The sequence below is a fragment of the Leptinotarsa decemlineata genome, unplaced genomic scaffold (genome assembly GCF_025532065.1).
Source record: "Leptinotarsa decemlineata unplaced genomic scaffold, Ldec_3_MD MMD2_tig00000008_RagTag_RagTag, whole genome shotgun sequence".
Taxonomy (NCBI): Eukaryota; Metazoa; Arthropoda; class Insecta; order Coleoptera; family Chrysomelidae; genus Leptinotarsa; species Leptinotarsa decemlineata.
This window is the reverse complement of record NW_027412537.1, coordinates 9,203,713-9,219,701: the sequence shown is the minus strand read 5'-3', so window position 1 is coordinate 9,219,701 and position 15,989 is coordinate 9,203,713. Positions and strand designations below refer to the sequence as shown.

Below are 15,989 nucleotides of genomic sequence, written 5' to 3'. Positions count from 1 at the left end.
CATTTCTGTTAGTTCCTTAGATATGATGAAGTACAGATTTTGTTTTTATTTTTTGTACAAAGTGAATAGATGTAGTTCACATAACGACTTATTTAGATTCAATTCATTTATAGACTTGAAATTTGGTGTGATGAGGTCCAACTTTCTCATTTCGACAGATATACATTAGTTCTGGATTCTTCAAAGTCTAATTTAAACCCCATTCACTAGTGCTGAACCATAAATGCATTCACTGTCGGTAAGACTAGACTCTCGCACAGAAGGAATTTTAATTCACGACTAAGAACGCATTTGTCAGGATACAGTTTTATGAACATGCAGAATGCAGTTATGCGTATGCAAATGTGAAAGTGATGCTATAGCTTTCCCGGAAACCTGACTGAGATGGCAAAAATCATGTTTTTTTAATGAAGATGTAGATTTATTTTTTCATTAACATATCTAGTTCATGAAAATGTCGACAATATAATTATTGGTTCAACAATGGAATAATTCATTGTACCTCTGGAACAGATCGAACACATTTCCAAGCATCAGAATGAATAGTAGAGTTTAAAACAAAATTCAGGACGAATGTTATTTGATCTAAAAGAGGGAACTTACGTACATCATCACCATGTATACCTACATCTATCCATCACTTTGCCGAAGTGATGTATAGATTGTTGATCCTTGTCAACCACCAAATATTATGAAATTGAATTTTCAAAAGACGTTTCTGACATTTTTGTCAAAAATGAGATCAGCATTAGATGAAGTTGAAGAAAGACTAAAAAATGAATGCCCCGCAAAAAACGCCAATTTTCTGTCGAAGATAACATTTATGTGAGTAAAATCTATTGAATGATTGTTTTGTATAAACTGATTACGAATTTGACAAATAGGTATTCTCTTAAATTGTTTAATGTTGGAAGAAAAAGAGACCTAACCGAAGAAGATTTGACCAAGCCCTTAGATGAACATAAATCCGACATATTAGGAAAAAAAATAGCGATTTTATGGTCCAAAGAATATGAAAAGGCCTTGTCGCAGAAGAGAACTCCAAGTATGTCAAAAGTTATCGTTAAAGCTTTCTACGGAGATATTATATACTATGGGATCATTTTACTTGTTTTGGAAATTTTTGTTAGGTATGAATCAATTTCTTAAAAACTGGGTCTAATTGAAAGAATACCATTTTTTGTGGAGGAAATAATATTTCCTGCAGTTTTTGGGGTAGTTTACTCTCCACAATTGGAAAAGTATTGGAAAGTATAATCACTTTCCGTTCTCAAAACCCAAAACATTCACTTGTAAAAACACCTTGGACGGAGATACATATATTTACTTCGATCCGAGTCTACATGAATACCTACATAAGCATGTTTTCCGAAAATACAGTTTTTATTCATATTTTCATTTTCAATCTTTTGCGTTGGCAATGTCGAGGTGAACTTCTCAGTTTGTTCTCTATCACGCATTAGCAAACTCTCTATTAAGTTGAATCTCTGTTTAGTTTTCAGATTCTTGAAAGTTATCTACCCCCAAAAACAGCAAGAAATAATAGAAAAGTATTCGACATTCAGGTCTATTTCAGATTCTAATTTTCATAACTGAAGCCAACTGAATCATTCTTATTTTCTTAGTAAAAATTAGGACCAACTTCGGCAAAAAAATTAAAAAACGATCTAATTCGGCACAAATTGATGAGCCAATAAAAACTTTTTTTCATGATCTAGTGCCTATAAATATATATATTGTACAAATTATTTATGGTGCTACACATGTTTGGGTCGCTAAAGGGCCAAAAGGTGTTCTCGAAAAGGTAAAAAAATTATCTGGTTAAGAAGTTGAGATACAATATAACAATACAAATTGAAAATGAAGTAAATAATCATTGAATTTTTTTTATTTTAAAAAACTATACAAATTTATTGTTATCAGGAATACAACTCTGTTGAAAAAAATAGATGAATTTATTCATTAATTTCTATTTCGTCCCCTTCAAAGTGCTTATGATGCACTGTTTGGAACCTTTGGTGTAGTAATGAATATTACTGGAGTTTTTTCCCAACACCAAATCGTTATTTTTAACACTCGACACATGTTTCGATCACCAAGTGATCATCTTCAAAGAGGAAGATTAAAACTAGAAACTAACGCGAAGCTAACCCTAGTTATGATATATAGTATAGATATCCCATACAGGTAAACCATCCAGTTGTACCACCCATACAGGTATACCAACCTAAATTAATTTTACAATTTTTCCTTATATATTATTTTACAATATATGTTTAACTGTTATAGCTGTATATAAAACAATTTTCAGCTATATAAAAATTAATTTCACAATATTGCCTATCTAAATTTATTTTTGCAATGTGTCCTTATGTAGGTAGTAATCAGTAAACCCAACAATATTATTTTAACAAGTATGCTCTTTAGTATAGGTCCGTCATCGTTATTCATAATATTATTGTGTTTACTTATTTTTACACTCTCATAGGCATCTAGTTGCCTGTTGTTGTTAACTTGTCTAACTAATCTTAATGAACTGAAGTCTATGGAATGGTTTTGTTGCAAAATATGATGGGCGACTGCTGATTTTTCAGGTCTTCCATATTTTAAGTGTCTGTCCATAATATTTTGCATCTTGCATCGCAGTCCTTACATTCAATTTCGTAAATTCCAGAATTTTCCGAATTCTCGACTTTGTCTTTTGGACTTCCCGAAAGGCTCTGTAGTGTATGAAGGTGGTTTTTAAAACAAGTCATACACTACAGAGCCTTTTGGGAAGTCCAAAAGACAAAGTCGAAAATTCGGAAAAGTCTGGAATTTACTAAATTGAATGTAAGGAATGCGATGCAAAATATTATGGACAGACAAAAAAATCTATTAAAGTAAGATATAAGAAACACATAGCACACTTAAAATATGGAAGACCTGAAAAATCAGCAGTCGCCCATCATATTTTGCAACAAAACCATTCCATAGACTTCAGTTCATTAAGATTAGTTAGACAAGTTAACAACAACAGGCAACTAGATGCCTATGAGAGTGTAAAAATAAGTAAACACAATAATATTATGAATAACGATGACGGACCTATACCAAAGAGCATACTATATAACTTGTTAAAATAATATTGTTGGGTTTACTGATTACTACATAAGGACACATTGCAAAAATAAATTGTAAAATTAATTTAGGTTGGTATGCTTGTATGGGTGGTACACCTGGATGATTTACCTGTATGGGATATCTATACTATATAGCATAAATAGGGTTAGCTTCGCGTTAGTTTCTAGTTTTAATCTTCCTCTTTGAAGATGATCACTTGGACATCGAAACACGTGTTGAGGTGTTAAAAATAACGATTTGGTGTTGGGAAAAAACTCCAGTAATATCCCTTCAAAGTAGTCCCCCTCAGATATAATACATTTGTGCCAGCTTTTTTTACAATCCTCGAAGTAGCTCTGATATGCAGTTTTAGGTATGTCCTCAATCGTCTCAAAATGCCGCCTTTTCATAAATATTTCGATCTTGGGAACAGGAAAAAGTCGCAGGGTGGCAAATCTGGTAAATACGGTGACTGAGGAATGATTGCTTTGTTGTTTTGGGCCAAAAAGCATTATCGTGAGGCAAAAACCACGAATTGTTTTTCCACAATACCGGATGTTTTCGTCGTATTGCTTCTCGCAAACGTCGTATAACTTCAAGTTAATACTCCTTGACCGTACGACCATGTGGCAAGAACTCCTGAAGCATCACGCAATCGAAGAAACAGTGAGCAAAATTTTGATTTGATCGAACTTGGCGTACTTTTTTTGGTCTTGGCTCTCCTGGGCTCTTCCATTGGGACTTTGGTTTCGATATCATAACGAAACACCCATGATTCGTTACCTGTTATAGCCGTTTCAAGCAAATCTGGATCGCCGTAGGCGCCATTCAACAATTTCAGAACTAACTTCGCTGCCACATACTTCATGTCCAGAATATCCGAAAAAATTGCATGGCATATGAGTTAAGCGAAATGCCGACATCCTCAGCCACTTCTCCGATAATGATTATATGATTCTACATAAAAATTTTCTTCCCTTTCTCAACACTTTCATCGGTTGTTGATGTCCAGGGCGAGCGTCGTCTTTGTACTAATATAATTATAAACAGTCTTATGAATTGGTTTATTGAATGTAATCCACTCTTTTTTGAATTAAATGAGATTTATTAAATTTTTTCATCGTTTATTATTTGAACTCGGATATTTCAACACGCTTTTTACAAAAAACAGTACAAAAAATATGGCTGATGTTGACGCATGCGTACAGGAAAAATTATGTTAAAAAAAGGCTTATTCTTACTTGATGAGACCTCGTTTGATATTTTCGGATTTTAGTTCAATTTATTTTTCATACTGCCAATCATACACCTCATGGTAACATAAACTGAATGATCAGTAAGAATATTATTGCTTTTCAGACTCCTACAACCAATTTTCATTGGACTCTTCATAAGATACTTCAATGCAGAGAACAGAAACAACACTGAACCGTGAGAACTAACGATTTTGATTTCTATAAAATTTATTGGTGTTTCTTTCCAGATATCGCTCTCCAATGTATTTTGTTAGAGTGTTCAAATTCTTCTCGCCAAACCAGGGCCCAATACAAAAAAGCGAAGCTTATTTTTTTGCGACGGGGATAATGCTTTGTAGTTGCATAGTTGTCATGGTTATGCATCCATATTTGTTGGCGGTTCAACATGTCGGAATGAAAATCAGAGTGGCTTGTTGCTCTCTTATATATAGAAAGGTACATTTTCTACTAGCTTTTATTCAACTTGTGAAGTTTGTAACTGGATTTTGAAATTATTGAGCTGAAACTTTACATACATGTTTAGTTCGGATGCATGATTAGCTAAGTAACGCTATTCTACATCCAACATGGTGGACCCTCTAAGATGGCGGAGTATGTTTTTCTTTACCTTCATCACATGAGTATCAGGTGAAAATATTTGCTAAAAAGGATACATGAAATAACAAGACATTACTCTGAATCAATTACAACCGATCGCCAAGGATAGCAGACTAGTTTTCATGCACCCATATGATATGGGTATCAGCTGAAACGTTTTGCTAAATCTGATATGCCCACTACTTAAAATGACGGACCAATTTATGAAAGAAAAGAATACGAAAAATGGCTTGACCTCACTTTGAATTCAATACTTTGGATCGTACAAGATGGCGGACAATTTTTTATGCAACTGCATTATATGATAATAATAATCGGCGAGCGGCCGACGAACGTGATTCAGCTTTCGACACTGAACCAGGTGATCATTACTCTGTCACCAAGTTGGAACACATTCACGAAAGGCCCACATAAAAGCCTCGGAGATCACTTCTTCGACTACCTAAGGATAAGCTGATGCATGGGGAATTCTTGAACAACATTGAAGACCTCGGCTTATCAAAAAAACTGGCCTTTGCTTTCCTTAGGTCGAAGGGGCTAAACTGAAACTGAGGGGTTCATCATGGCCTGCCAGGATGGTATCCTCAACACCTCATTCTACCGTAGTCCCGTGACTCCAAGTTCAGGGCCTGTCATGAGGTGCCTGAGACCCTTACACACTTGCTGTCCAGTATTTTTGGTCTCAGCCTATATGCATCGACATAACGCGGCACTCCGAGTGGTATATTACTATCTTCGGCACTGGCACTGAATAAGTTGTGGAACATGATAAGTGCCGACCTTATTGAAACCACTTATTCCCCACCCTTAGGCTGATACAAACGAACGAGATGTTAGGAATCACACGTTAAAAGGTAAGACCTCGTTAGTCTTTAGCTCGCACACGTTTCTTAACTTCTGAGAGTTGTCGCTCGTATGGGGGCGACAGCTGATTAACGGAAAAACAGATTTTATACAGATTTTTTTTAAACAGTTCTCATCTACCATCAAAGTGAGGTGATATTCTTCGTGGACCTTTGAGCTTCAACAACAACAATTTTCACTATTCATTTAGCTCAATTTTTTTGCCATTACTTTTGTATAAACTGATACTACCAAATATTTCGGTCCGATTTTTTTTAGTATTTTCAATAACTTTAACCGTTTAATCAAATGTTCAAATGTTCTTCCATAGATTTCAAATCTGTTAACATAATTTCAGTCAGATGGAAGTCCGAACTTGTAACATTCACCAAGAAACATTGTCATCCACTTTCAAACTTTCTTTTAGAACGTCTTATTTTTTTATTAGCATTGTATCACAAGTAGGGTACAGCAAGCGCCAAACGTGCGGAGAGACCGCACAAATTCATTTTCAATGTAACCCCCCTTGCAAGATATACAAATGCTCTCTACAGAGACTTATCATTACTTGTCCTCCAATGCTGTTGGCGTTTGGCATTGTCTGATTAATTTGTGTTGTTTTTGAAAAAATGTCGTCGCCTAACAAAAAACCAGTCATAAAGAGTATATCATTAATCTTTGTACATCACTTTAATGAACTGTAGGACTTCTATAATACTAAATGAAATATGAAAAGAAATTACAAAGAAGTCATGTTGCATTTGCTACCCTAATCAAAACTAATAATAGGTGCGACACTGGCCGGCAAGGGGCTTGTCGTAATACAATAGTAATTCAGTTGGGAGAGTCTATACCTGCGCGATCGCTCGCCATCACGTTTGGCGCTTGCTATATGTTTTTTTTTTTAAATCCTTGAATAATAATTGAGTATTTTTTGGTACACCTTCCTATTCCAAAAACGATTTTAGTCATTTTTTGGTATAACTCTTTGTTTGCAATATGTAGCTGTAAGTTTTTATATTAACACCCAGTATTATATTATTGTTACTGAACAGCATATTCAAGAAACAATTCACCAAACAGTTTTACAAAAAGGTAACACGTATTTCGCTATACACTAGCTATATTAACACGCCTGAAAAAGATGTTATATATCGAAACACGTGTTGCGTTTTGTAACAGTTTAGTGAAAATCTCAGAATAAAGTGTTTCTTGAATACGTAATGGATTTTCATCAAGTACCGGCCGTTTTCATCACATAATGTGAATAATGTGTTTTTTTCAAGGCTTTAAGAATTCAACTGACGGCTTTGGGAGGTCGGACTGTTGGAAACGCTGTGAATTTGATGTCGAATGATGTTGTTAGATTTGATATGGCACCCATGTTCGTTCACTACCTCTGGATTGCACCACTGCAGCTTTTTGTTATACTTTACTTTATGTATAAGATAGTCGATATATCGTCAGTGATCGGACTTCTAGCAATTTTTGTGTTCATACCACTACAAGGTATAGCATTTTGCATTTAAAATATAAAGAAGTATGTAAATAACATTATTATTTCCAGTGGTCCTGGGCATAAGAACATCCGTTTTGAGAAAGCATGCTGGTGCTAGGACTGACGAAAGAGTAAGACAGATGAACGAAATCATAAAATCTATGCAAGTGATAAAGATGTACGCTTGGGAAAACGCTTTTGCCAAACTGATAGCGAATTTGAGGAAGTAAAAGAGTATAATTTTTCAAGAAACCGCAAAATTACTACCTTCATATATTTTCAGGAGTGAACTGAGTGTACTTACTCACACTTCCTTCATCAGAGGCACGATTATGTCATTCATAATGTTTACCACGAGATTGGGGATTTTTTTAACTGTTATGTCATATGTACTCAATGGAAGCCAAATAACAGCTGAGAAAGTATTTGTCATAACCTCATACTATCAGGTTTTAAGGCAAACCATGACTGTCTATTTTCCACAAGGTATCGCCACGGTGAGATATAATGATACGTTACATATTGTCAATAATAATCTGATATATTCACTAATTTCCTTTCCCGCACAAAAAAATTGAGTTTCATGCTCTCACGCTGTCTAAGGTTTTCTCTGACGATAAGATCATGATCTATAAAACTAATTGCCATTACGAGTAATCTTAGTATTCTGTGCCTCAAATATCGTAATAGTTCATTGATTAGTTAACACTTTTGGTCTGCTCCTGCTGCCGAAACAATGCCATTTCTATTGGTAGAAGCGACGGGCTCGACAGAAGACTCTAATCCCGAATATCAAGGATAAATCTAGGATTCCCGAAGCGGTCCGTTGCAAAGCCAATAATCTACCGTTGAAGGAGATTCGTCCTCTCTTTCCCTGCAAGCATACTCGAATATACTCGTGACCCAACACCAGGCAGCGCTGTTTCGACCCACAAAGTCGTATCCGTGGTGTTAGGCTGAACTGCTGAAACGTCCTAGTAAAAACTTGCCTTCTACGAAGATGTCAACGAAATCGATAGAAGTCACAATCCCCGAATATCAAGGATAAAACACATCTCAAGAAGCAGCCGCCAAACTAGATTCGTCTGGTCTTTCACTGAAAGGCAACTCGATGAACTTGTGATCCAACACCGGCCAGCGCTGTTTCGACAAGTCAAGTTCACCTGGGAAGCCTCGTTATATCCTTGATATTCGGAGTTTGAGTCTTCTATCGATTCCATAGATGGCGTCGTTGTAGGAGACGTTGTTTTCGTCGTTACTTGCTTGCAGGCTCTTTAGGACAGTTAGTGGTTCAGCCTTGAACCGCTGATAAGACCTAGGCGGCTTGGAACAGCGCTGTTTGACGTTGGGTCACAAGTTCATTAAGATTCTATTGGCTTCTATCCAATCCAACTAGGATTTCAAAAAGAACTTCAAATAGTGTCTCATAGAGTCTGGAATACCAAGAATAACACAATATAACCATTTTTATGATAGTAGACCCCGGCTGTTAAAGCCTATGTTCTCAAATCATCATATCTGATTCCCGTCGATCGTAAATTTCGGAATGGACTAAACAATCTACCGGAGGGACTCTTGAGACGATAAGAGATTTCGACTTCAGCGAACATTGAAGAATTTATAAGCAGAATATTGTTAGGTTTTTCCCCGTGGGTTTACCAATAATTGACTACACTGTATAGTGATCAAACTTAACTTTATTTCACTATCAATTAAACAAAACACCTTAACTAACTAGAACTTCAACTATTATTCGAATGTCTATCGCCTTATTAGATCGCACTGCACCGCACTGTCCGCGAAACTTGACTGTCCCGATAGACGAATAATTCGCATTTATATTGGCAATCGAAGGGGGTAGAAAGTTCACCGGAATTTCATGGAAACCGGTGGCGCCACAATGGAAATGGCCGCGGTGGTAGTGCGCCCGACTCACGATCGGAAGGCCGTGGGTTCGATTTCCGCCTCGATCAGATATTTTTCTCGAGAGAGTTTATCTGGTTGAAGCTGGGATGATTCTGCAACATAGTTAGAAATTACACGTTAAAAGGTAAGACCTCGTTAGTCCTTATCTCGTACAATTTTCTCAACTTCTGAGAGTTGTCGTTCGTATGGGACGACAGCTGATTAACGGAAAAACATATTTTAAACAGCCATGGCCTTCAAACCCAGAAAATGGTGACACGGACCCTATAGTTGTTAGAGAGCGAAATAAGTAGAAATAGTGAACAACGGTTTGCTATGGCGTACTGCTACATTAATGACTCAGCAACGTACTTTTAACCTACACAACGGATCAAAACAGTGATGTCCGATATTGGATTGCCTTTTTTACATAAAATCTGCAAAGGGATAGAAAGTGACTTCCTATTCGGCAATCAATGTCGAACTTTTCAATACAACTTATGTCATAAGTATGGATTTATAAAAATCTCTGTATGTTTTATCTTTCATCAGGGGTTCTTTTTTTAAAAAAAGGTGGGCCGAATAAATTTTTCATATTTTTCAAGGTGGCAGAGTCACTGGTGTCCATACGCCGCATTCAGAAATTTATGCTCACCGAAGAAACATCTATCGGAGATCCAACTCCTCTAGATCCTCTATGGCAGAACAAACCAAAAAAAGTGGGATTGAGACGTACTTCTTCGAACACAGAAGTAAATCTACCATTCATAGAACTTTCACACGGAATGGCTAAATACGGTGAAGATGTGTGTTTGGAGGATATCAACTTGGAGGCTTGGCCAGGTAAGTTAACGGCTGTGGTCGGACCTGTAGGTGCTGGAAAATCTTGCCTCCTAAACCTGATAACTGGAGAACTGCCGCTGTTCAGTGGAAGACTCCGTACGAACGGGATTATATCTTACGCATCTCAAGAACCATGGCTATTCGCAGGTGAGTTACCATTTAGTCAGATTTAATGCCTTCAGATACGTTTTCGTTGTCAGCAATTTCAGTGTTTGAAGTTCGGGTTGAGCCGCGTGTGAAATTTTATGTTTGAAAATGAAGCCATTTTTAGGAACTAGAAGATAAAGTATAAGTATACTGAGGTCTAAATCTGCCCACTTTTCAGGATCACTTTATGAACTTGTTGCCGGGGCAGAACGGTAGAGGGAGCGAGAGTGGGGTGGGTAGGGTAACGGGGTTGTGGCTTGGAGCAGGGTGGCGTGAATTGTTGGGAAACGTGGAAGACATTTGTTAAAAAATAAACCAAGAAAATAAAAATAATAACGTACTCGTGTTAAATTTTTTTGTGAAACTTTCACTAAACATTTAACAAACGTTTTTCACTATACAACAAAAGTTTGGATGCGCCTTGCATTTCCGTATTGTATATAGCTATACAAACATCAAAACAACTGAAACAAAAACATATTCAATGTCAACACATAATCCGTTTATTTCGTTCCGAAGGTTCCGTGAGACAGAACATCCTTTTCGGCAGGGAATTCGAACTGCTCCGCTACAGGGATGTGATCAAAGCTTGTGCTCTGACTAGAGATTTCTCCTTGTTTCCTTTCGGTGATAGAACAATAGTTGGCGAAAGAGGCATATCACTCAGTGGCGGACAAAGAGCAAGGATCAACTTGGCCCGATGCGTTTACAAAAGAGCGGATATATATCTTCTGGATGATCCTCTGTCGGCGGTGGATATAAATGTTGGTCAACAACTTTTCGAAGGATGTATCAAAAAGTGAGAAACTTCATTATAATAGTGACAGAAATCAAATTCATGAAAACTGTATCGAGGAGAGATACGTACCAAAAAATATATATTTCGAAATGAAATTTCGTCGGAATGTTGGGAGGGATGAATGTTTCGAAATATGTATTTTCTTGTAGTTATACTATGAATTTTATTCAAGACGCGTTTCATAAATCGATAAAATAATAAGAAGGCGAACGATATTATTTATTTGTGAGATGTTAAAAGAATCCACTTGTTTAGTTTTTGAATATCCGTATAAAACCAGCTGAGAGACATATATATATATATATATATATATATATATATATATATATATATATATATATATATATGACATCTCCATAACCACAAGTGATGGAATACGTCTGAGGATTGCCAATTTTTTGCAACTGTACATAACAAATAATAGTGAATCTATAACAGATCATTGAGGTACACCTGAGACAATTTGTGATCTGTTATCAAATAATAATTTGTGGGCGGCACCCACTCAAAATATTCCTTATCCTTATCCTTAAAGCTATGAAGGAAAAGTGTGTTTGAGAAGAAATACTACTTCACTTCTTCAACTTCAGGTATCTAGAAGACAAAATTGTTATTCTGATCACCCACCAGCTTCAATATCTCAAGAGAGCTGACCGTATCATCATACTTAGTGACGGAATGATTCACGGCCAAGGAACATACAAAGAATTGTTGGGCACCTCGGATTTCAGCGATTTGCTCAGAGAAGCTTCAACTGCCATGCCAACAGAGGAAAAAGAAGTCGAGAAAGTACTGAGGGCCATATCTATAACGAGCACCGCTTTCAATAGCATGATCGATATCGAAGGCAGAAAGGTAAGCAATTACTATGAGGTGAGATTATTTTGTCCGCAGGGGCAAATACATAATTATATAGCTCCTAGTTGTAACTTAGCATTCAATGGATTGATGATGTGTATGTGAATGTTTCAAGTAGCTCACAGGCCCTGCACCTTGTGTCAGAAACCACTATACCCATCACGCGACTGCGGTAGACTGTAAAAGATACCAATCCTTCAGTCCATTCCGAGTCCATTTCACTACCCCAAATGAGTTGAGTATTAGGATTGGAGCGGCAAGCATATTCGTACCAGCAACTTTCCTCTTCCCCGACAGTTTTGATGACCAGATCTGTCGGAGTTTGTACTGATACTTGCCGCGGAGAAAGTTCTTCACTACTGTTACCTCTTATAAGTGGTGTTGTTTCACCCTGAGGTGAGTATACGTCATTCAGATGGTTCATGATTCTTCAATCTACCAGCTGCTGTATTTCCTCTCCATAATTTCCGCAACGCCTTCTTTTGAGATGGACTGTTGCACACTTGTCTATCCCGAATTTCATGGCAATAGTGAGATGCAGAAAAGAAGGAGACTGAGGGAATCGCCCTGAAATACACCTCTTCTAAAAGTGATCCACACTCTTTAGACTCTAGCCTAATCACATGCAATGATAAAGCGAGTCTGCCAGAGTGGTATCAGTTGTTCAAGAAGTCTGACTATTTTCCAGATACTACAACATCTGAGCAAATGTTAGGTGTGATCTTGGATCGAATGCCTTGCTGTAATCGATCCAGGCCATAGTTAGGTTACGCTTATACTGCATCGAGTCCTGCGTAAGAAATCTATCATGGAGCAGATTCTCTTTGCATCCAGTAACGCCTGTCTTCGAATCTTTTTACTCGAATATCCGTTCCAATACTCGGTCTACGGCGGTCAGTATTCATTTGTATAAGATGCTCGTAAACAACTTATAACACAAATTAAAGCGCATGTTTTCCGCCTGTACTTTTTAAAAATCGACAAATATCCTTTTTCGGGGATAAGAACGGTCCGCCCAAACCAGTTCGGGATCAGCTGCCCTCCGTCCAGTCATGAACTGAAAACTCTGGTCAGATGGCGGTGGGTGCTTGATAGTTTTTTCCACCAATAAGTGGAGCAGCAAAGTTCTTGAATCCCAAAAGGGCTTTTCGAACGTCATCCGGAGTTATCGGGTCGTACAGTTCATTGAGCTCAGGCTGTCGAAGCATTCTACTAGAAGCTTCGGGATGCACTACAGCTGGAGTGTTTGAGTTGAGTGGCTGTACGTGTTCATAAATGTTCTTCCAGAAGGATTCAACCTGATCAGTGGTCAGCAGTGCTGTTTGGTGGTCAGCAGTACGCCTTGCCGCCCAGCGTACGTGAAAGACCTGTTGGCTGCTCTGTAATCCAATATTGGATACGAGACGCGTGTTGTTTCACCAATTTGATCTTAGCCTCCATTTTTTGTACTCGCCCTTCAATCTTCCGAATTGTTAGGTCGGAATTCCGTTCCTCAGATCCGGAAAGCGACTGAACGGCTGTGTACACAGTGGTGTTAATTTGCCAGTCTCTTCTGTAAGAACATCACGAACTTCCGCTTAACTTGGTGGAGAGCCCTGCAGGTTCTGATTGCCTCCACTGGCGGCATGATGCGAGTTTCCTCTCGTAGCAACGCATGAGGCTATCTCTTAGCTCATGCGTTCATTCAAAGCGTCCAGTGGTATTGCGTACTTTGTCATATGATGACAAATCCTCGTTATAGGCCTCACCACCTTGCCTTTGACCATCAGTTCGAGAGATTCGGTTGTGGATGACCTCTTCCTCGATTATTTAGAACCATGTATGGGTATATCTAGTGGTTCGTCCAATAGACCCACCGCTGACGTTGGAGGGGGAGACGAGTTTTCACAGCCGGGTGCGCCTGGGCTGATGGTCTGGTTTTGCACCATTTGCAGTAGCACAACTCACCAAAGGCCTAAGATATTGGATGGTCATCCCTGCTTATATTGTATATTATAATTGTTTTCATTACTATTCACCAAAATGTTTTTTTTTCCAGAAAACTCCTTTCATAATCCCAGAAATGAGGACGGTAGGTTCGGTGGACTTCCTGAATTACAAGGAATATTTCAGAGCTGGAGCCAACTGTTGCGGTATCTTCATAATGATTTTTCTTTTTCTTTTTGCACAACTCTTAGCCAGTGGCGGCGACTATTTTTTGTCACGATGGTAAGTTATACTATTCATTTTTGAATATGTTTTAACTATAGGTATGAACTTCATAACTTATTCAAATATGAGAATATTTTGCCTTTTTTTCTAATCTCCTACTAGATAGAAAGAAGAGTCTGGTAATTCTATGTAAATATTCAATTTCCGTAAAAGGAGTGAAAAACTAAATGACGTTTCACTTGAGAACGATTGATATTAATTAAAGTTTAACTTACAATAAATACCAGATAATCAATTGTACTAGAATTTATATTTGCATACTATTTTCAAAATACATAAACAAAAGTAGTAGAGTACCTATAGTAGAGTGAACTATATACCAAAAATCCAATCAGATTCTTTTTACACAAACAATATAACTTCAAAACTATGAAAAAAATTCGAAGCTGAACTCAAGTAAAGAAAGATCAAACATGAAGTAGAATACACCCAAAGGAACTTACATTTGAACAACAAAATTTCTTTACTATATGTTCGTGAACTATATAAAAATAATCATCTCTACATCTGTAGTAGTCGAACAAAAAAAATCAAACAAAAAAGTCAACAAGTGCCCTAAAACTTCTATTTAATCTACAGACTTTTAAGGAGGAAACTTACACCATAGAACTGACACTGACACTACATACTGCTACATAAAAAGTAATTTTCAGGGTTGACTTAGAGGAGCTCCGATTCCATTTTGGCAGTGCATCATCATCGGGATTTTTTGACTCTCTCTCGAGGAAATACTGCATTCATATCTACACAGCATTCATAGTCTGCACCATCATCGTAGCCTTAACAAGATCTTTGGTATTCTTCAGTATTTGCATGAGATCTTCCATGAGGTACGTTCCATGTGTTGTTTTCTTCGATATTTTACTGAACAATCGGAAAAAAATAAGAGAATGTTGAATGATCAGAAAACAAAATATTTCCCATATGGCTCGGAATATCCTTATACATGAAATGGAGGATCGTTATACCGTGCGGACGTAAAAAGTGTCCCACTCTTCTTAACCTTTGAACATGACGAGTTAAAAGTCGACAAAGATCACGTAAAAAGTGTTAAGAACATGAGTACATTTATCTTATCTTATGTTTGTTATGTAACGGTGCTGCCACCTAGTATCATTAGTTAAGTATTCATTCTGTGTATTATATTATGTGACTATATAATATTGGTATAAGATTGTTCTTTGGTCTTATGATATTGTCAGAGACACTGGTATAATGTTCGCTAGTCACTATTGTCGGAACCTTGATGTTTGTCTCACAGATTTATTTTTTTGGGACTACTGCGTGTCCATAATTTCCCGTCCCGAGTGGATTTGTCAGCGTTTGACATTTCATACACTGCTCAACAAGTGAATAAAAGATATAAACTGCTCGACAGTAAAACGAATATTATGAAACGCTTTGAATTTTTTATTCAAATTTTGCAATCGATTTGAAAATAAGTTATCGAGGAGCTAAAGGGACTTGCAACTTCAAATATAGCTCAGAACTGGATAAAATGTAATATTTTTGCATACTGTATAATAATATAAAACGTATAAAATCGAACAAAGTTCGGAAAGCGTGTCGGAGAGTTTCTAACGAAGGGAAATAATTGATTTGCTAGTCGAACCCAGACGGTCCTCTTCAGATAGGTTAGGTTAGGTTAGGTCCAAAGTGAGTGGGTCTATTCGACCTTCCACCACAACCCGCAAGGGTTTATTGTGGCAAACACCTATTCACACTCGACCAAATAAACACAGCTTCTCAACGAAGCCGATTAGTTTGTATGGCGAGTGGTCTAAAAACCTGATTCGGTCCCCAGCGAGGCAGGCAAAAAGTATATGCTCTGCTGTTTCATCGCTAATGAGGTTGTCGGATAGTCAAGGTGCAAGATTCCCACCTTGATACCCCCGTCAACCTTCCCATATTAGGGTTTTTGCACGTCAGC

General features: G+C 37.4%; 1 protein-coding gene across 3 annotated transcripts in view; it reads left to right on the top strand.

Annotated features, from left to right (window-relative positions):
* The first annotated feature begins 673 nt into the window (after positions 1-673).
* Positions 674-15,989, top strand: part of LOC111505667 (probable multidrug resistance-associated protein lethal(2)03659) — a 34,899-nt gene continuing 19,583 nt past the window's right edge. The window contains exons 1-12 of one of the 3 annotated variants that reach the window (XM_074171004.1): positions 674-825; positions 885-1,045; positions 4,462-4,533; positions 4,586-4,793; positions 7,085-7,307; positions 7,366-7,522; positions 7,580-7,793; positions 9,807-10,191; positions 10,711-10,990; positions 11,581-11,845; positions 13,887-14,056; positions 14,713-14,889. In XM_074171004.1, the coding sequence (XP_074027105.1) occupies positions 4,599-4,793; positions 7,085-7,307; positions 7,366-7,522; positions 7,580-7,793; positions 9,807-10,191; positions 10,711-10,990; positions 11,581-11,845; positions 13,887-14,056; positions 14,713-14,889 (2,066 nt within the window). In that variant the 5' untranslated portion in view covers positions 674-825; positions 885-1,045; positions 4,462-4,533; positions 4,586-4,598. Of the gene's footprint in view, positions 826-884; positions 1,131-4,461; positions 4,534-4,585; positions 4,794-7,084; positions 7,308-7,365; positions 7,523-7,579; positions 7,794-9,806; positions 10,192-10,710; positions 10,991-11,580; positions 11,846-13,886; positions 14,057-14,712; positions 14,890-15,989 lie in introns of all 3 variants that reach the window. The other 2 variants (XM_074171002.1, XM_074171003.1) reach the window with 2 other exon arrangements.